Source organism: Saccostrea cucullata, unplaced genomic scaffold (assembly GCF_032062105.1).
Source record: "Saccostrea cucullata isolate Sc308-1 unplaced genomic scaffold, CSIRO_AGI_Scuc_v1 ctg400, whole genome shotgun sequence".
NCBI classification, from domain to species: domain Eukaryota; kingdom Metazoa; phylum Mollusca; class Bivalvia; order Ostreida; family Ostreidae; genus Saccostrea; species Saccostrea cuccullata.
In genome coordinates, this window is record NW_026926133.1 from 84,711 (window position 1) to 105,405 (window position 20,695).

Here is a 20,695-nt window from a genome sequence, read left to right on the forward strand (position 1 = left end):
GATACTGCACCATTATGTTGGTGAAAGTTCTGGTTGTGTTTTATGATTTTTGCAGTAATTTTCTTGTTTTGGCTAAGAATTCCACACATATTTTTTTGTATTCCTTCCAGTGCACGCAGGCATATACATTCCTCTATCAAATCGAAGACGAGAATCAAATATGTGTACGGCTCAGTCGAGTATTTTTTTGTGAATTTTCACACTAAAAAAATCAATAATGTTTGAAATGTCTCTTCACTGTTAGCATTTGTGAAAAAAATATTGATTTTATACTAATTCATGATTTCTATGAACAGGCAATTTTTTTCACCTTTAATTCTTGTGTGCAATTATCTGCAGTTATTTAAGAACTTTGGTTTTCTAAACTGTGTGCAGATCGAGTGAAATTTGTTTGCACTTGGTGATGGGACAGTAGCTTCGGGACTGGGGCAAAGGAATTTTCAAAACTTTTTTTTCAAATCTCAGTTATAATTTTTTTTTATACAGAATGCCAAGGTTATTTATTATAGGTGATATTTAGGAAATATATCTTTTATAAAAATTTAATTTAAATTTTAAACAACCATTAGGTCCAGTTGGCATGGAGAGACCTGTACTAAGACACCATGGTTTGTGTTGTGGGGATTTATAATTGATAAAAATTACCGTGGTTACCATATATATCATTTCTCTGGTTTTAACCAAACATTTGACCTTCTGGCATTTCAGTGGCTGTTGGATTTCATATTCCCCAAACTGCCGAGTCAAGGAAAAAAGACCAGAACATTTGTATGGTTCCCTCAGTCTTCTAAACCCTCTATTTTCTCGAGAGCTTTGATATGGACTTTTCAATTAATCACCATTTATCATTGTGAAATTCCAATTTATGCCACCTTGATTGGCAATTTGTCAATTTTTGGCCCTTTAATGTATAGGTGTAAAAGTAATGGGTATTTTTAGATATGGGTGAACAAGAGATTTTTGAGGTAAAGTGTACCCCGTGTAAAGTCCATATCAGGGCCGTACTTTCTCTTAAGTATAGTCAGAATATAGAGATCTTCTCAGTTATTTATCTTTTTTTAATTAAAAAAATTATTCACCACAGCTTAGATTGACGCTTTCACCTTTACAGTATCATATTTATTTAACTGAGTAAAATGTATTAGTATACGTTTACATAGTACATGAATATCAAAAATATTTCAATTTGAGTAATGTAATTCAATTTGCACCAGCTTCATTTTTAAGCTGCACTCCTAACTTAATTACATCATATATCTCCTTAAAAATGGTCTCATATCTATAGAAACTCATTTCTTCAATTTCCACCTAAATAATTTTTCTATTTATTATCTATTCATAAATGAACATTTTCAATTTCTCTTGAAAATTTTCTTTGAATAATTAAATTTGTCATCTCTAACCACAATAGCTTCTCTCTTTCATACAGACATTTATCCAGGATTATTTTTAACTTTTGTTCTTTTTATTGATTTTTAGATTGATTATTAGAAGTTTTTTTTGTCGCAGAGTGTTTTGCAATTTGTCCGTTAAAGTTTCACTAATATAGCTAGCCTTGCAAATATTATTGATGTACACTAGTTTTGCAATTTGGTGTGATAATGCAGTTTGTACTCTAGATATAAATTATGTTTTGACATGCACAATTATGTTGCAGCAGAATTAGATATCAACATGGAATTATATACATATAGCACTAGTCAGAGTGGATTAACATATTTAAGCCATTTTTTTAACATAGAAAAATGCATTTGGCCTTATATGAGTTCATGTATGTAAGAATATTATGTCATTTAGAAATTAAGTAAATCTAATCCTTCTGTATGTGAAAACCTCTGTTATGAAATTCATTGTGCTATTGTGCCAAAATATTATTTAATTGAAAACTTTTAAATGGATCTTGTGAAAAAGTAACACATTATCAGCATAATGACTCCTTCATACAAATATAAGAGCCTGCATGGAAATAGAAAAATAAATCAGCAAAAAACATGCTTTAAATTTTTGATGCATTGATTTTATTAATGAACCTCAGCTTATGATCATTTAAAAAGTATCAGTGGTCTCTGAACTTATGATGAACTTTGATTTTTGACAGTGGACCATTTAAGAGTGGGTCCCCCACAGCCCAAAGTCTCCAAAACCTCCAAACCAAAAGTGTTTGTCACTAATGGACGTGACACGCCCCTAAGAGGACTAGCCCTGGTCTTCACAAAGGTGGCTGAGGCTGATGTCACCATAACAGATGCCAATATCATGAAGGTAAGGTTACAGATGCCAATATCATGAAGGTAAGGTTACAAATATCAATATCATACTATTAATTAAAATGCAACCTTTTAGAAATTCTACAATTTTAACCACTTCTTACATTAGATCCAATCTTATTCAAGTTGCCAACCCCAAATAGTGGTACATTATAATACATCAGCCATACATGTACATGAATACAATATCACACACAATTTTGTTTTATTTCCTGTTAAACTTCAAAGATACTGAAAATGAATTCAAAGAGCATGTAAAGTTATTGTTTGTGAAAAATTCTTTGTGAGTGATTTACATGCAGTGTTTCTGTGATAACAGGAAGTGACCTTCACTCGCCTTGACACCAGTGGGAACGGGAAGAATGGCAGTGGACTTCTCCATGCTGTGGAGACTCTTCTGTCCTCCATCTTTATCCCTGCCCTGAAGAAACTGGACAAGGGGTGGGGCGCCCTGGGTACCCCCTCCGGTGAACAAGTCAGACAGGACTTCCTTAACACACTCGACTCATTTGTCTCAGTCCTTGTGGGTGAGTATTTATACATATATTTATGGAATTGATGTTCATTCAGTACAGTGCTGGTAGATAAGATGAATTTTTTTAAAAAGTTTTTTAAGGACCACATTTGATTAACTTCCACCACATTTAGATTTATTGTACTTGATGAACTCAGAAAAGAATTACTGTGTATAAGACATTTCATATACCCTGGTACATGTGTACTGTTTTTTTTTAAGGTGCACAAGAGAGTTTGGAAGAGAAGGTAACTCTTAAACCCTGTGAGACCTATGACCTCTCTAAGATCCAAACCCCAGCAGACTATCAGGCAGTGGCCAACAGCTCTGAGGCCCTGGAGGGGATTGAGAACACGATGAACGTCTGGCTGAAGCAGCTGGAGCAGGTCCTGGCGGAGAGCGAGCAGATGAGGAAGGAAGCAGATGACATCGGACCTCGCGCCGAGCTGGATCACTGGAAGAAACGCATGTCACGCTTCAACTACCTCCTGGATCAGATCAAAGGGCCTGATGTTAAAGCTGTCCTGGGTGTCCTGCATGCCTCCCAGTCAAAGCTTATCAAGGTTATTATATTTTTTAAATTGGTTATATATCAACCTAATAAACTTAGTATAAAAACATAAGCTGTATAAATTTAATGAATATGATAAGTTACGGATATGAAAAATGTTCAGTATTAACCGAGTTTTGCTGTAAACTTGCTGGTGAAAGTTAATTGAAAGGAAAATTTCAGAATAAAATGTTGCTGACTTTTTCATTCTCTTCATTTTTGCAAAATTATCTGTTGCAGCAATGGCAGGAACATGACAGAAGAATAACTGACCTGGCTAATGAGGCACGAGATAATGTTAAGTTCCTGTACACCCTGGAGAAATTCTGTGACCCTCTCTACAATAGTGACCCTGTAAGTTAACACCTCTTACTCTAAATTTCTGATTTGTTAATGTTATTTTATTCCAAAATAAAAATTACAAATTTATGTTTTACATTTTAGGTTGGCATGTTGGAGGGCATCCCTGGACTGATCAATGCTATCAGAATGATCCATTCCATCTCTCGTTATTACAACACTTCAGAGAGGATGACATCTCTGTTTGTCAAGGTAAGAAACCATAATATCTGCTTCATTACAATACTGCAAAATAATAGACTGAAAGCTGATTTGCTTCATCACGAAAGCAATGGTTTGATTGAAAGTAATTAGAATGGAACTTGAATGAAAGTTTTTTTTTGGCCACAGATTACAAACCAGATGATCACAGCTTGTAAGTCCTACATCAGCTGCCAGAAGACAGAAACCGTCTGGACCCAGAATCAAGCAGATGTTGTCCGTAAACTCAACGACTGCATCAAACTAAACGAAGAATACCAGCGGTGTTTCCACAAGACCAAGGAAAAGCTTGAGAAGATGCCCAACGAGAGACCATTTGAATTCTCTGAGATGTACATCTTTGGGAAGTTTGACACCTTCACCAGGAGGCTGAAGAAAATCATTGAAATGTTTGAGACCATCTCCATGTATTCTCATCTGTCTGAGTCCAAAATCGAAGGTATGTTGTTCACCACTTTTCTCTGTTTGGTGTATTGCATCCATTGCTTCCCATTTATTCAATGATATTTAAACTAGAAAGAATTTCAGCTTATGAAATTTTGGTACTTTTTCAGGAATTGAGCAGTCAGCAACAAGATTCAATGTCATTGTGACAAACATGAAGAAGAAGCCCTATGATTTCTTGGATCAGAGGAAGCAAGAGTTTGAGGTGGATTTTGATGAATTCAAAAGGATGGTGGCTGAACTTCATGTAAGTTAGAATAACAATTGTTGATCAGGTAGAAGTAAGATAAAGGCTTCATCATTCCTCTCAGTTGTTTCAGCTTTTATTGACTAGATACTTTTGAACAATTTCAGCAAAATATCCAGATGTTTATGGACCAGAAGTTTGAGAGAATTGTAAGCACCACCAGAGCCCTGGTCCTGCTCCAGAGGTTTGAGAAGCTGAATCTACCAGGGCTGGGTATCTATGATAAGTACCAGAGAATTCTCAGTCACTACGGGAAGGATATTGAAAATGTATCCAAACTGTACCAGAAAAACAAGAATGACCCACCAGTGGCCAGAGATTTGCCTCCTATCGCTGGTAAGTGAAGCTGAATTCTCAAAAAGTTGTTTAAAGTGTCCTTTAGCCTAATTTTAAAATAGTCTTCTTTTTGAAACATAAAAAATGGATTATTTTGAAAATTCAGAGGAAATTTACACTCATATGTTGCATGCACTGTTTTTGGTTGCATGCACTGTTTTTTGTATTAGGGTGCTGAATATATTACAAACAAGGTGATAATTTTTTTTTCATTTTCACCAAACAGGCAAGATAGCATGGGCCAGACAGCTTTACCGCCGAATTCAAGATCCCATGGAGGTCTTCAAGCAGCAAGGAAAATTACTGGAGATTCCTGAGGCCAAGAAAATCATCAAGAACTTTAACAAACTGGCCAAAGTTCTGCTTGAGTTTGAAATGTTGTACCATAGAGGATGGCTAAGACAGGTATGAAGCATCAAACATTCTTTTTATGCCTCATGCTTTATATGTTGTTAACTGATAAGGAAACATCTGAATTTGAACTTTTACTGCTGATTTTTTCAAGTGAAATCCTTCTTCTTTTTGTAGATTGAGGCAGCTAGATCTGGTCTGCAGGCCTCCCTCCTGATCAAACACCCAGAGACTGCAGAACTGTTTGTGAACTTTGACCCTCAGATCCTGACCATGGTGAGGGAGACTGAGTGCATGGCTAGACTGGGTCTGGAGATTCCACCACTAGCTGTCACCATGAGGGCCAAACAGACAGAATACAAGGACAACTATAATGCACTGCAGGTGGGTGTCTTAATATCTGAACTCTGTAAATTGTTAAATTACACTTCCTGAACCATATTTCAAAATTTATTTTTAATAGGGTGAATTCACCATGCATCGGATACCCCTGTACTTCAACAAGTTCTAGCGATATCGCTACCGACGGAAAATTATCAAAATGGAGTTTAACATTTAGTTTGTGATTAAAATAACAATTTAGGACACAATTATATGCCGTTTATTGAAAAAATATCCCCAAAAATCGAGTTTTTAGAAAAAACAGAAATTTCACCATGGATCGGACATTGTTCACCATGCATCGGACAGACGGTATGGAGACCGGAAAAATATCATACCTTTATCACAATGCTTTAAAATCCTTTATATGGATATATTTTCATCTTTTATCTTAGAAATAACCCTCAACTGTAATTTAATCGACGATATTATTGCACAAATGTAGAACGATTCTAGAGACCTCACTCTGCCTTAGAAATGCTTTAAAATGCTTATAATGCCGTAATTCGCGCCTTTTTCTCATGGTTTATCATACTCTGGTTTGTAGAAATAAATAGAGTAAAATTCCAGACGTCATATATCGATAACTTGTATTTTGACTGAAAATATAGAGTTTTTATTTTCTTTTTCGCAAAAAACAGCTGTCAGCTGGGTTCTGTATGAAAATGGTAGTACTTCCCTTTGCATCGAAAAGTGTCCGATGCATGGTTAATTTGTGTCCGATGTACGGTGAAAGTAGCATACTAGTAAAAACCAGCTCTAATAAGAATTAAACAAGCATCGAAGTGAAATTTAATTATAATTTATGTAAAATTACCAATCCCTGACAAAATTCACCAACGTCCGACTCGTTCCGTGGAAGTCGAATTTAAAAGAACGATAACTCTAAAAATTGCAAAATCATAAATTTCGGGTTATTCCCCTTTGATGATGTAAAATATGACGTATATTCAAGGCCATTTGCGGGGTATTTTTATCACAACATGATAAACACAATCGGTATCATTAAAAAATTTAAATATTGGTCTTTATGACAGAAACAAATGAATACACAGAACTCATAAGTTGAAAGAGAGTTTATTGCCTAAAGTTGTCCGAAGCAAGGTATGTGTCCGATGCATGGTGAAATCACCCTAATCATTAACTTACTATTTAAAATGGTAGATGCTGCTCCAAGAAAACAAGAGAGTAAGAAGCAAGATCCCCACAGCGTTTGAAAGCCTGATGGGTCCACACATCAGCAAAGTGGACAAGAGATTGGAGCCCGGCCTTAACAAGTTGTCGTGGACCTCCCTGAACATCCAGGATTATATACAGGAAGTGTACGGTGTGCTCAGTGAACTGGAACTGCTGATGGACCGCGCCCACGATCTGATGGAGTTCAGGATCGACGCAGTCCTGAAGGAGATGTCCACCACCAAGCTGTGCCAGCTACCGGAGGTCGAACCCTGGCTGTGTGATGCCTTCCTGGAAAATACCCAGGTATGTTTATAACTTCAATTGAAAAAGTGAAGCAAATTATAAGGATATGACAACTAAAAAACATGATTAAGAAAGTTGGTAAAAGATAGATATATGGATTTTTCCAGTAAGTTTCAATCCTTGAGAAAAGTTGTGGATAAAGGGAAATAACCCGTTTAAGACAATATCTTTTGGATTGTAGATGCTGTGTGCTAAGGGAGCTGTAGCTCTACAGACCAAATCTCTGGTGGTGGAGGAAGCCGCCAATGAACTGATCAACATGCTGTGTCCTGCTGATGTAGAGGAAGAGGAGGAGAAGATAGAGATGGATGAGGATGAAGGTAAAAAAACATAAAAACAAGCATTATAAGAAAAATCAGTCAAGTCTTTCTTAGTAAATGTTCATATTAGCTTCAACAAAGTTAACTATTGATATGCTGAAAACAGTCAAAAGTATGATGAAAACAGCCTAGTAATATGTAAATACCGGTAAGTGAAACTTTCTAAGGTTTTGTAGAATACTTAAAGTTTTGTTATTGTCCATTTAGATGAACAACGAAGCCAGGCTGGTAGCCCCACTGGGTCTCAGGGAGCTAGGACCAGCAGCAGGAAATCTCGACCGGTATCCTCAAAGGCTAACCTGGTGGCCAAGAAGAAACGAGAAATGAAGGAGAACATCGAAGAGGCGGCCAATGAGCTGCTAGCTCACTTCAACCACAGGAACCAGGACGCTCTGATGAAGGTCACCAAGAACACTCTGGAATCTCTACGTAAACGAATCACTTCCAGCTCAATGGTCCATTATCTGGGTAAGATTTTAAGGTTTATTTAAAGCCTCAAGGTTGTATTGAGTTTGGACACTTTGTCGATGGTTACATTTTTTGAGTACTTTATATTCTAAAATAACGTAATAATTGTAGGAGATTCTGGAACCTTTGGTGATGCTAAGAAAGACAGTGGCCCCTTCTTTAAGACTTTTGCTACCCTGGCCATTCCAAACATTGTCATGCAACCCGCTTTGGATGAAGTTCAACAAACAGTGAACAAAGCTGCTCAGATGATCATCTCAGTCAGCAAAGGTGTGGCTAAGTGGAGCGAGGAAAGAAAAAGACCCCAGAAATCCGCAGCAGAACGTGAGCATGCTGTCGCTGCCGAGCGTAGACAGAGCATAGTCAGCGCTGCTTCTGATGCTGCCGGAGAGAAGAAAGAAGAGGAGGCCGAGGTGAAGAATTACACCATTACCCAGCAAGCCAAGAACTACTTCAAGGCCGTGTCTGAGAACAAGGAGGTCACTAAACTGGTGTCTCTATTGTCCACCTCCATCAACTCCACAAAGAAGGTAAGCATGGTTAAGGAGCAGTGTTCTTCTGCAAAGGGAGATAATTCTGTTTTCTTTTGCAAAAAATTCCTCTTCAGAAAGAATTTGCTTCAAATTTTATTACATTTCCATTTTCATTTGGACATAGAAAAAGAAAAAAGTTCAATCATCTTTTAGCACAGATCTCATTCTAAAAGATGCTTGCAACATTAGATGTTTAAAAAAAAACAACTAAACAAGCAGTTTTGTTAACATTGATTGGTATATTTACAGGAGGTGACCACTGCTATGGACAGGTTTGCTGGATATCATCCGATCTGGGAGAAGGACCGAGATGAGGACCTTGAGGAGTTTAACAAGGAGGACCCTAAACTGTCTGAGTACGAGGCCAAGATAAAGCACTACGAGGAGCTGGAGGTCGAGATCAATGGACTGCCAGAGTTCTACGATGTCGGACCAATTGCCCTGTACACAGGTAGGGTGGAGAAATTACTGTAAAGTCATAAATCTTCCACTGGGTCAGATTTTTACAATTTTAGGGAAAATATGGGTTCCTGGGGAGTTTATTTCATCAATGAAGAATTGATTAATACTTATACAAATGAAATTCTAATTTCAATGATTTTGTAGTATACAGTTATGGTTTAGAAGGGATTATATGTAAAGCTTTTGCAAACTAAAGTTGAAAGTATGCTAAAAATAAAAAAATGATAATGAAACCTTAAACTTTCCTTGTAAATTAAAGCAGTGTTCCAAGCTTCTCTGATTTTCTCCATGTTCATCATGCTTGCAAAAGGATCAGAAGAAAATAATCTAACATCCATTTCTTATTCTTTTTTGTAGAAAACCTGAAGCTTGGTTTGACCACTGAGACCAGAGCCTGGAAGCTCCATTACGGTAAAGCCTGTAACCAGAAGTACAGCATGGAGATGGAGAGAATCTTCACCTTTATAGAGGACCTCACTAAACGCCTGGCCCGACCCCTCAAGGACCTGGACGACATCAGGTTCGCCATGGCGGCCCTCAAAGAGATTCGGGACGATGAGATCAGGATAGACATGTTGATTGGTCCAATTGAGGTTAGCTTAATCAAAAATAAACTGATTCCATCCTCATTTATGTACAAAGCACATTTAGATAAAACTGAAATGATCATCTCTCTAGTGTAAAAAAAGGAAAAAGAAAGGTGGAAAGAAATTTTTATATCTAAATCCAATTTTTCAAATACATTTAACTATATTTAACATAACTGTATCTGGATTTTTATTTACTAGTTTTAAGTTACAGATTGTTTGAAACATATGGTTTTTTTTTAGGAATCATATGCCATGTTGATCAAACACGACCTGCCAGTAAACAAGGAGGAGACAGAGCGATGTGACACGCTGCGTTACTCCTGGGAGAAACTTCAGGTCCAGACCTCCGAGGTCCAGACAGAACTTCTACAAGTACAGCCTCAGTTCAAAGAGGAACTCATCGAGAATGTCAAGATCTTCAACACTGACTGCAAGAACTTCTACGAGAGTTATGATACAGTAAGGGAAATTTTATTTGGAATCTTCATTTGAAAAAGAATGTTTGTGGATGGATGGTTTTAACATTAGAATATCTTTTATAGAAAAAGTGTTTCTGAATCTTTAGTTTATTGAACACTAGTTAGAAAACTTTGGCAATGAATGTTTGACTTCTAAAAAAAATTCTTTGTACTAATTTTTAGCTTGGCACACTGTCCTCAAATACAAATAATAATTTTTAACATTATAGCAAGGCCCAATGGTGGCAGGAGTTCCCCCTCGGGAGGCCTCTGACAGACTGGTCATCTACCAGAACAACTTTGACGTTCTCTACAAGAAGTTTGTCACCTACACGGGGGGAGAGGAGCTGTTTGGGTTACCTGTGTCCGACTACCCCAAACTGGGACAGATCAAGAAGGAGCTCAATCTGCTACAGAAGCTGTACAACCTGTACAACAACGTACTGGAAACTGTACATGGATATTACGATATACTGTGGACTGACATTAATATTGAGAAAATTAACAATGAACTTCTGGAGTTCCAAAACAAGTAAGGCTTCTGAGAAGAATGAAGAAAATATTTATACATTAAACTTGGTAATTCTGAATGATACATGTAATTTGGAGTGTATCTAAAGATTGTTTTGATCAATAATGAAAAACATACTGTAAACATATTACATTTGGCTGTGTATTCTTTTTAGCGCTTTTGGCGAAAATCAAGTTCCGCTAATTCAAGTGCAATGCTAAATGTCTTGTACATATACAAATAAAGAAGAATTTTATGAGATACGCTAAATCAAATCTACGCTAACTTTTTCAAAAGTCAATTTCCGCCAAATATTGTACACGCAAAATATAATTCATTTACAGTACATGCAAAGGGAAGTTTCATTATCAATCATGGAATACCTTTTATGAAACATGCATTTACACATATATTCCCCTTCAAAGATGTAGAAAACTTCCCCGTGCCTTGAAGGACTGGCCTGCATTTGAAGATCTGAAGAAGACAATTGACAATTTCAATGAAATGGTACCACTGCTGGAGCTGATGACTAACAAAGCCATGAAGCCGCGCCATTGGAACAGAATGGCAGAGGTCACAGGTCACGTGTTTGATGTGGAAAGTGACAATTTTGCTCTGAAGAACATTCTGGAAGCTCCACTGCTGCAGTTCAAGGAAGAAATTGAAGTTTGTGCTAGTTTTGTTCATATTACTCTGTAAATGATATGGAAAAAAGGACAATTTGTAGAGAAAGGTGAGACAACTCCATTAAAATTTCCTTCTCTTCCAGGATATCTGTATCTCAGCTGTGAAGGAGAAGGACATTGAGGCCAAATTGAAGCAGGTCATTGCAGACTGGAATAATAAAGAATTCACCTTTGGTCAATTCAAAAACAGAGGAGAGCTCCTACTCAGGGGAGATAACACATCAGAAATTGTCTCTCTTATGGAAGACTCGCTCATGGTTCTCAGTTCACTGCTCAGCAACAGGTAATGAAAGACTCAAAACTCACAGGAAAAAAGAAACTGCCAAAAAAATATTGTAAAATAAATTGGATTTTTTTTTTTTTGAAGAAATTTAAGTATTTCTAGTCGTTTTGAGTATTGACTGTTGTGCTTCTTTTGTGTAGGTACAATGCTCCCTTCAAGAAAAATATCCAGTTGTGGGTGCAGAACCTGACCAATTCCTCAGAAATCATTGAGAACTGGATGACTGTCCAGAACCTGTGGGTGTACCTTGAGGCTGTATTTGTAGGAGGAGATATTGCCAAACAGCTTCCCAAGGTAACATTTTACTATTTATTGGTGACAATCAAAGAATCCCAGAATCCATGAAGAATTAACACTAATTTTTGATATATTCTGTACTTTCTTAATCTGAATAGGAAGCCAAACGATTCAGCAACATTGACAAGTCCTGGATTAAGATAATGACCCGAGCTCACGAGACCCCTAATGTTGTCCAGTGCTGTGTTGGGGATGAGACCTTAATGCAGCTGTTGCCTCACCTGCTGGAACAACTTGAGCTCTGTCAGAAGTCACTCACTGGGTAAGATTTAGTGCCTCAGGTTTAAGGCTGATTCTGTTCAATGGAAATAACAGGGAACAATGATTTCAATGCTAATGAAAAAAGCTAATTTTTGAGCAAAGAAGTAAAATTTAAAAAATATATATTCATGTTTTTCACAGATACTTGGAGAAGAAGCGTTTGTTGTTCCCCCGATTCTTCTTTGTGTCTGACCCCGCCCTGCTTGAGATTCTGGGACAGGCCAGTGACCCACATACAATCCAGGCCCACTTATTGTCCGTGTTTGACAACACCAAGTCGGTCAAGTTCCACGAAAAATTCTATGACCAGATTCTGGCCATCTACTCCTCAGAAAATGAAACCATTGATGTAAGTTTCTCGCTAAATATTTCTATGAAACTTATTTTTAACCAGTTGTTTAAAAAAGTAATCAATGTTCAGATTTTTCCAAGAGATGTAATTTTCTGCTTTTAATTATTTGAATGAATAAGGCAGATAAAAAGGAAACTAAATATTAATTTTGTGGAGCTTTTAATTTTACAATTTCTCTTCCACAGCTTGAGAAGCCCGTAAAGGCTGAAGGTAATGTGGAGAACTGGCTGATGTCCCTGATGTTGATGGCTCAGAAATCTCTCCATGGAGTCATCCGTACAGCTGCTATGTCAATCCAGGACAGCAGCTTCCAGCTCCTGGAGTTCTTAAACATGTTCCCTGCTCAGGTATTTATATCTTCTTCAAATTACCTTTAAAAAATGAAAGAAGTTAAATTCTTAATGCCCTACTATAATTTTTCTCTCAAGAAGTAATGATTACAGAGATTTTACAATCTTAAGAGGTGTTAAGAGGAAAAAAAAAGAATTTTTGACAATTTCTCTTTTATCTTCTTTCTCCTTTTAAAAATTTGGATTACAGTCTTTAGGTTTGTGTTAAAAAAACAATCTTCTATAATAATTTCATTCAAATCTTCATTTTTAGGTTGGAATTCTGGGAATCCAGATGATTTGGACTCGTGATGCCACGGAGGCCTTGACCCATGCCCGTTACGACAGGAAGATCATGCAGCAGACCAATCAGGCCTTCCTAGATCTATTGAACATTCTCATTAACCAGACGACACAGGAACTCAGTAAGGTGGAAAGAACCAAGTTTGAGACTCTCATCACAATCCACGTCCACCAGAAGGACATCTTTGATGACCTGGTATGTGAATTCAGAATTTGAATAGAAATTTTTGGCACCTTTCAATTCTTACTATAACTTTCAAAGTAAGTTATGACTATTTTTGTTTACCAATATTCTGATTTGAACATATTTTATTTTGTAAAAATTACATAAATGGATTGGGCAGCAGGCATAGCCTATATAAGCCCTCTCTTACTGATATTCTATTCTTATAACTAAATTTGTTTAAGAAATACAGTACTATAAGCAGAAAGAAATTTGAGATAATTTTTGTGTTGTAGTGCCGAAATCATGTGAAGTCCCCTACAGACTTTGAATGGATGAAGCAGTCTAGATTTTACTTCTTGGAAGACCAAGACAAATGTCTGATTTCTGTGACAGATGTGGACTTTATCTACCAGAATGAGTTCTTAGGCTGTACTGAACGTTTAGTCATCACACCCCTTACTGACAGGTAGCACCCTAAACACAATTCTCTTTCCATTCATTTCATTTAACTAATTAAGTGTACTTTTAATAAAATTGATTTCTGACTTTCATTTACATGTATAACTTGTCTTTCAGATGTTACATTACCCTTGCCCAGGCCCTGGGAATGTCCATGGGTGGTGCCCCAGCAGGTCCCGCAGGAACAGGAAAGACCGAAACCACCAAAGACATGGGTCGTTGTCTTGGTAAATACGTCGTCGTCTTCAACTGCTCCGATCAGATGGACTTCCGAGGGCTGGGTCGTATCTACAAAGGTCTGGCCCAGTCTGGGTCTTGGGGATGCTTTGACGAGTTTAATCGTATTGACCTCCCTGTACTGTCTGTGGCTGCCCAGCAGATTGCTATTGTACTGACAGCAAAGAAAGAGAGGAAGAAGAACTTCATCTTCACTGATGGTGACAATGTGGCACTCAGTCCCGAATTTGGAATTTTCTTGACCATGGTACAACATTCACTTTTCATTCATAGAAAAAATATTTCATGTAAATAAATCAATTTTCAAATGATAAAAGAGGGCTAAAAATGTAATTGCCATTTAGAATGCTAGTATTTTATGATAATTCTTTTGCAGAACCCTGGTTATGCTGGTCGTCAGGAATTGCCAGAAAACTTGAAGATTAACTTCCGTACAGTAGCCATGATGGTTCCCGACAGACAGATCATCATTCGTGTCAAGCTGGCCGCAGTCGGTTTCCTTGACAACATCACACTGGCCAGAAAGTTCTACACTCTGTACAAACTCTGTGAGGAACAGCTCACCAAGCAGGTGCACTATGACTTTGGTCTGAGGAACATCTTGTCCTGTTTGAGAACACTGGGTACTGTCAAGAGACAGAACAAAGATGACCCTGAGGCCATGAGTGTGATGAGAGTGTTGAGAGACATGAATCTCTCCAAGCTTGTGGATCAGGATGAACCTCTCTTCCTGTCCCTGATCAACGACTTGTTCCCAGGAATCACCCTGGACAAGGGAGGCTACCCAGACCTAGAGGGCGCTATTGCTAGGCAGATTGAGGATGCTAAACTGGTTGCTCATCCTCCATGGACACTCAAACTCATTCAGGTGAGTCAGAAACAAAATATAATCCTCACAAAAAAATTAAAAGTGATTGAAATTAACTCTTACAGTCTGTTCTCTCTAAGAATTCACACTTTTAAAAATTTACTCCAATTTAATTTCTGCTTTGCCCTAAAAATTAAATTGTGACAACAATTTTTTGTGCCTTCAGTTATTTGAGACCCAGCGAGTGAGGCACGGTATGATGACCTTGGGACCCAGCGGAGCAGGAAAGACCTGCTGTATCCACATACTGATGAAGGCCATGACAGACTGTGGTGAGCCCCACAAGGAGATGAGAATGAACCCCAAGGCTATCACGGCCCCCCAGATGTTCGGTCGACTTGACGTAGCCACCAATGACTGGACAGACGGTATCTTCTCTACCCTGTGGAGGAGGACGCTCAGAGCTAAGAAAGGTATAAACTGATTTAGACTTTGAGTTATATTCTGAAAAAATCCAGTTTTTGAAATAAACTTTTGTAATTGATACATGCATATTGCAAAGATATACAAAAATTATTCAATTATCACTATAAAATTAATATACACTGTAAGTTATAGGGAAAAAGTAGACAGACATAATTTTTCATAATTTGATGTTTAGAAAAGAAACCTTTGTCCTTGTTTCAGGTGAGCACATCTGGCTGGTTTTGGATGGACCAGTAGATGCTATCTGGATTGAGAACTTGAACTCTGTACTTGATGACAATAAGACCTTGACCCTGGCTAATGGAGATCGTATCCCCATGGCTCCTAACTGTAAGATTATCTTTGAGCCCCACAACATTGATAACGCCTCCCCTGCCACTGTCTCTAGGAATGGTATGGTGTACATGTCCAGCTCGGGACTGGACTGGAAACCCATTCTTCAGGTAATGACTCTACTGGAAATTTCAATTGATAAATAGAGTCAAGTGTAGTTAAACTGTAATGGAATTAATTATGTTGATCTGATATTTTTACATGGGAAAACTTCATATTTTTGTTATGGACCACTTTGTTTCAAAATTTGCATTATCTATTCCAGTGCTGGTTGAATTCAAGGCCAATCAATGAACAAGCGATCATTATGGACTTGTTTGAGCGATCCTTCCCTCTGTTATTCCGCTACGCCATACAAAATCTGACCTTCAAAATGGATGTCCTGGAAGCCTTCGTCATCTCTCAGGCCTGCAAACTCCTAGAAGGATTGATTCCCTCAAAGGATGACAAGGATGCCGGGACTGTGAGTCAGTCTCACTATGAACATTTGTACATCTTCACTCTCATGTGGACCATCGGGGCCTTTTTAGAGTGGGATGATAGGATAAAGGTAGAGGAGTTCCTGAGGAACAATGACGAGATCACTCTGGATTTACCACCCACCAATAAGGAAGCTGATGAGACCATGTTTGATTACATGGTTGATACAAATGGTATGTTGATCAGGGTTATCTTAATGTACAAAAAATTTCATAAAGAAAGTAAAACATGAATTTTGAAATAAATGCTCTATATTAATTACACAGCAGCGATTTTTTTCCACCCATTGGGAAAGGGTCCAGTACCGGTTCAATTGGGAAAAATAACATAGAAGAAAAACAGGAGAATTTTCTCACATTTATGCAAATGCAACGTATTTTGTGTTTATTCCAAATTAATTACCTATTATTCCTTGTTTTAAAGAATAAGCAACAAGTACTTATTGTTTTCTATATCAACGTCCTATGTTTTCACATTTTCATGCTTTCAATTTGTCAAAATGTATGACACTACGCTGTCTAAACCACAGGTCCCCGCCAAATAACGACTTTCTCTACTTTCGATTTAAGCGGAAGTGAAACAATTAGTCAACTTGTACAATGTTTCATTTAAAAAGAAATAAGATGTTGTCGTAGTCTTTTACATCACAGTTGAATTGGGAATTTTTAGTCACAGAATTGGGAAAAATTAACGTTTTTTGGCATTGGGAACGGTGCTGTTTATCGGTACCAGTTATATAAGGAAAAAAAACGCTGCACAGAAATGATTTTGGAAAAGAGTGAAACCTAGGCTTTGACATTTGTTTCTCTCTCAAAAACTTAATTTTTGAACAATTTTGCAGAATTTCTTAGCCTCTATAACAAGTACCGGTAAAACTTATGTGAAGTAATTTGCATTATATATTGTATGAAGGATATGCAAAGTAAAAAATAATTGTAGAGCTTTTGCCATGTGAAAATAAAATTATATTATGTATACCGGTAAATGATTTACAATACCACTTCAGATTAATTTGAAATGTTGTGGTTTACAGGCTCTTGGCAGCACTGGAGCACAAAAGTGGAGCCTTACCACTACCCCACAGACAGCACCCCGGAGTATGGCTCTATCCTAGTCCCCATGGTGGACAATGTCCGTACAGAGTTCCTCATCAAGGCCATTGCTAAGCAGGAGAAGGCTGTCCTACTGATTGGAGAGCAGGGTACAGCCAAGACTGTGATGATCAATGGCTACATGAACAAATACAACCCGGAGTATCATCTGGCTCAGTCCCTCAACTTCTCGTCTGCTACCACTCCTCTCATGTTCCAGGTCAGTGATGAATGTCTCATCTATAAAAATCAAGAGGGTTAGAGTTTTAACAACATTTCTTCAAAAAGATGGGGACGATCTTTCATTGAGGCAGTTCAAAATCTCTTTTTGTAATGCAGCTGAAGAATTTGCTTCGATAATGGAAAACTGAATGTGCTTATAAGTTTCTTATGAAAGGCTTCATTTTGATTTTGACAGAGAACCATTGAGAGTTATGTTGACAAAAGAGTGGGCAGTACGTATGGTCCTCCTGCTGGTAAGAAAATGACTGTCTTCATTGATGACATTAACATGCCGGTCATCAATGAGTGGGGAGATCAGATTGCTAACGAAATCGTCAGACAGCTGATGGAATACAAAGGCTTCTACAACCTGGAGAAACCAGGAGACTTCACCAATATTGCTGATGTCCAGGTATAACACAGTGTAGATATATGATAAAGAGAGCTCCTCCTCATTTTCAGAGAGTACTCTATTTACTGGGAAATTTTTGCTCTTGTTTTGTTTCTTTGCCTTGGTCTTCAGTGGGTAAATTTAAATTTGGGGGGGGGGGGGGATTCAACAGAAAAATAGTTATATCTCTTAAAAATGCCATTGTGTCTAGCAAAAATGACCCTGCATACTGTATTTGCAGTTCACTGTATCTGTAGGAAATGATAAACTTGTGAAATTTCTTTTATTACATTTAAAAGTACTACTCCTTCCTTTATTATAACATCCAATGACAAATTGTTTGATGTTACAGTTCCTAGCTGCTATGATCCAGCCTGGTGGAGGTCGTAATGACATCCCCCAGAGACTGAAGAGACAGTTTGTCATCATTAACTGTACTCTCCCCTCCAACCCCTCCATCGACAAGATCTTCAGCTGTATCGGCTGTGGACACTACATCAAGGAGAGAGGATTCAAAGACGAAGTCATCGACATGACTGCTAAACTGGTTCCCATTACAAGAAGACTCTGGCAGCTTACTAAGGTTGGTATGGAAAAATGTGTTGCCATAGGAACCAGTTAATTTGAGAAAAAAGTATTCAGATTTCTGACGACACAACCCCAGTATGTAATATGAATTCTATGTTCCTTTTTTGAATTGCAGATAAAGATGTTGCCGACTCCAGCCAAGTTCCACTACGTGTTTAACTTGCGTGATTTATCCAGAATCTGGCAGGGAATGATTAACACAGACAATACCGTTATCACGTCCTCCAAGGAAATTCTGTGGTTGTGGAAACACGAGTGTAGCCGAGTTATTGCAGACAGGTGAGTGATCAAAAAACTAGAATTGAAGTTTTCTTGTTTGAATTTAAAAATATATATAAACACAGAGAAAAAGATGTTAGTACATTTGTAATTTTAAATGATAGTCAAAATCATGAAAAAGTATTATGTAATGCTGTTTACTTTATATATTATATTAATTTATTGATTGATCTTTACTGTCTTTATAATTTTTTTATGAATGAAATGTTGATGTTGACATTGTGTTGGCCAGATTTACAAACTTTGAGGATCTTGCATGGTTCAATAAGACCATGCTTCGCGTCATCAACGAGGAACTCGGCGAAGCGCTCGGATCCCATGTTGAGTCCACTCATTACTTTGTGGACTTCTTGAAGTGAGTTAAGCAAGCAGCCAGCCTCTGGACTGCATGACCTCTGGGTGACCTTCAACCTGGCTTTTTCCCTTTAGCTTTTTTTTCTTCCGTTTTGGTTGAGGCTTGCACTTTAGAAGAAGATTGGGAACCAGCATCTACTACCAACACAGCAAAAGCTTCACCTCTTTATTTTCTTTTTTTAGTTTTCTTTTCACCTCAATTTTGTTTTTTTTCTACTAACACACAAATGATAGGTTTACGACAGCAGACGATGCACAATGGTTTGAGAAAACCTTGTTGCGAGTCATTGGGGAGGAGATGGGGGAAGATAATTTAGAAATTGTCCGACCCACTTTCTACTTCGGAGATTTTATGAGGTACATAAAATTTCATTCAATGTAATATTATTACTGAAGAAACATCAAATAAACGGACTTAAATATACATGTATGTGTAGTCTCTGTGTAGCGTTCGTAATTGTGTCCATTGTTACAATTAATTCTACCCAGCATTGTAAAAATCTTCCTTGATTGTTTACAAAATAAATGTGTTCAATGGATGTGCATAGTTTGTCTAGAAGAAAAAAAGGAAAAAATACTGATTTGCTTTTTAAAAAAAAAAAGAATATTTAAAAAAATTTAAGTCCCTGTAAGATTTTAAATGAACAGTCTCTGAAGTAAAAGTAGATATATAAATTGGTCTGAAATGACTGAAATCAGATTGAACTTTTGAATTGATAGTGCCTGGCATTCATAAGATATTACAAAAGGTTGCAAAACAGGAAATTCAAGTACATTTAATTTGTCAACAGACAATTTGAAAGACATATTTAAAACTAAAATCAACATATAGCAAAGTTTTCAGCTTCAGTGAAAGTGTTGGGGTAAGATTTCAATTAAAAAAAATCTTTTTTAAATTGAATAAAATAACCCTTTCTTTAGATGTGATGCTTTCTTAGAATTGAGTAGAAAAAATAGTTTATTTTTTAAGCTTTTGGGAATGTAGAATTTCATTGAGTGAATTGAAAATTTCGCAAAAATATGTTTGCATTATTTTTTATTATTGATTTGATAGGCACATTTACTATTTTTAAGAACTTTACATTTGTTTTACTTTGTTTACTATTTTGTTGTACCGTTTCAGTTTTAATTTCAGAATGCACATCTTATTAGTTTAAAATTGGGTTGACAACAGTATCTGTTTTTATTTTGCTTTCTATTTTGGGGTACCTTAGATTTTCCCTCTAGACCTTTTTGCACCTGTTTCTCCAACTAACAGTCAACAATCCACAATTTTTTTTCTTTAAATTTATTCACTAAATTAACCAAAAAAAAACTCTTATTTGAAATTGATATGTACACGTAACTTATAAGAACAAAACATTTTTGAATGTCAATTGAATATTTAACATTATATTAATGGCTGTAAATTTTCAGTTAAAGGTCATTTATAAGAACAATATCCCTCTGTGTTTAATGATTTCTTTAGTTGGCTTTATCTGTTTACATCGGTTGATCTCTGGTTTCTATAGGGATGCGCCGGAGGCCACTGGTGATGAACCAGATGATGCAGACTTTGACATGCCCAAGGTTTACGAACCGGTAAGTTGCTGATGCAAAAATTAAAAAAATTATCAGTTGTAAATTTTTGTTACTGATGTGCATGAAATGAATAAAGATTACAGTTGCCAAAAATATTTCTCATTTAAGTCTGTAAAAAAACATTCTGGTAAAGGTGACCTCGAGTTTCCCATTTACAGGAATTAAGCATCCCCCCCCCAAGATCTTTAGGAAGGAAGACAATTGGGCGGAAAATAAACTTCATGTAATCTGTCT

At 37.0% G+C, this 20,695-nt stretch overlaps 1 protein-coding gene across 8 annotated transcripts in view; it reads left to right on the forward strand.

Moving 5' to 3' along the window:
• Positions 1 to 20,695, forward strand: part of LOC134270899 (dynein axonemal heavy chain 5-like) — a 64,729-nt gene that overhangs the window by 31,844 nt on the left and 12,190 nt on the right. For 4 of the 8 annotated variants that reach the window (XM_062753151.1, XM_062753152.1, XM_062753148.1 and 1 more), the window contains exons 4-41: positions 709 to 768; positions 2,099 to 2,262; positions 2,587 to 2,794; positions 3,004 to 3,344; positions 3,572 to 3,685; positions 3,776 to 3,883; positions 4,022 to 4,331; positions 4,447 to 4,583; positions 4,691 to 4,919; positions 5,146 to 5,324; positions 5,448 to 5,654; positions 6,816 to 7,133; positions 7,315 to 7,453; positions 7,661 to 7,921; positions 8,033 to 8,451; positions 8,704 to 8,905; positions 9,274 to 9,509; positions 9,747 to 9,965; positions 10,195 to 10,496; positions 10,901 to 11,141; positions 11,245 to 11,444; positions 11,585 to 11,738; positions 11,840 to 12,003; positions 12,144 to 12,351; positions 12,540 to 12,701; positions 12,958 to 13,182; positions 13,446 to 13,618; positions 13,729 to 14,095; positions 14,225 to 14,716; positions 14,883 to 15,129; positions 15,344 to 15,585; positions 15,741 to 16,128; positions 16,989 to 17,266; positions 17,465 to 17,680; positions 18,012 to 18,242; positions 18,363 to 18,526; positions 18,759 to 18,881; positions 20,392 to 20,461. In XM_062753151.1, coding sequence (XP_062609135.1) covers positions 709 to 768; positions 2,099 to 2,262; positions 2,587 to 2,794; positions 3,004 to 3,344; positions 3,572 to 3,685; positions 3,776 to 3,883; positions 4,022 to 4,331; positions 4,447 to 4,583; positions 4,691 to 4,919; positions 5,146 to 5,324; positions 5,448 to 5,654; positions 6,816 to 7,133; positions 7,315 to 7,453; positions 7,661 to 7,921; positions 8,033 to 8,451; positions 8,704 to 8,905; positions 9,274 to 9,509; positions 9,747 to 9,965; positions 10,195 to 10,496; positions 10,901 to 11,141; positions 11,245 to 11,444; positions 11,585 to 11,738; positions 11,840 to 12,003; positions 12,144 to 12,351; positions 12,540 to 12,701; positions 12,958 to 13,182; positions 13,446 to 13,618; positions 13,729 to 14,095; positions 14,225 to 14,716; positions 14,883 to 15,129; positions 15,344 to 15,585; positions 15,741 to 16,128; positions 16,989 to 17,266; positions 17,465 to 17,680; positions 18,012 to 18,242; positions 18,363 to 18,526; positions 18,759 to 18,881; positions 20,392 to 20,461 — 8,498 coding nt within the window. Of the gene's footprint in view, positions 1 to 110; positions 165 to 708; positions 769 to 2,098; positions 2,263 to 2,586; positions 2,795 to 3,003; positions 3,345 to 3,571; positions 3,686 to 3,775; positions 3,884 to 4,021; positions 4,332 to 4,446; positions 4,584 to 4,690; positions 4,920 to 5,145; positions 5,325 to 5,447; positions 5,655 to 6,815; positions 7,134 to 7,314; positions 7,454 to 7,660; positions 7,922 to 8,032; positions 8,452 to 8,703; positions 8,906 to 9,273; positions 9,510 to 9,746; positions 9,966 to 10,194; positions 10,497 to 10,900; positions 11,142 to 11,244; positions 11,445 to 11,584; positions 11,739 to 11,839; positions 12,004 to 12,143; positions 12,352 to 12,539; positions 12,702 to 12,957; positions 13,183 to 13,445; positions 13,619 to 13,728; positions 14,096 to 14,224; positions 14,717 to 14,882; positions 15,130 to 15,343; positions 15,586 to 15,740; positions 16,129 to 16,988; positions 17,267 to 17,464; positions 17,681 to 18,011; positions 18,243 to 18,362; positions 18,527 to 18,758; positions 18,882 to 19,114; positions 19,238 to 20,391; positions 20,462 to 20,695 lie in introns of all 8 variants that reach the window. The other 4 variants (XM_062753153.1, XM_062753155.1, XM_062753150.1 and 1 more) reach the window with 3 other exon arrangements.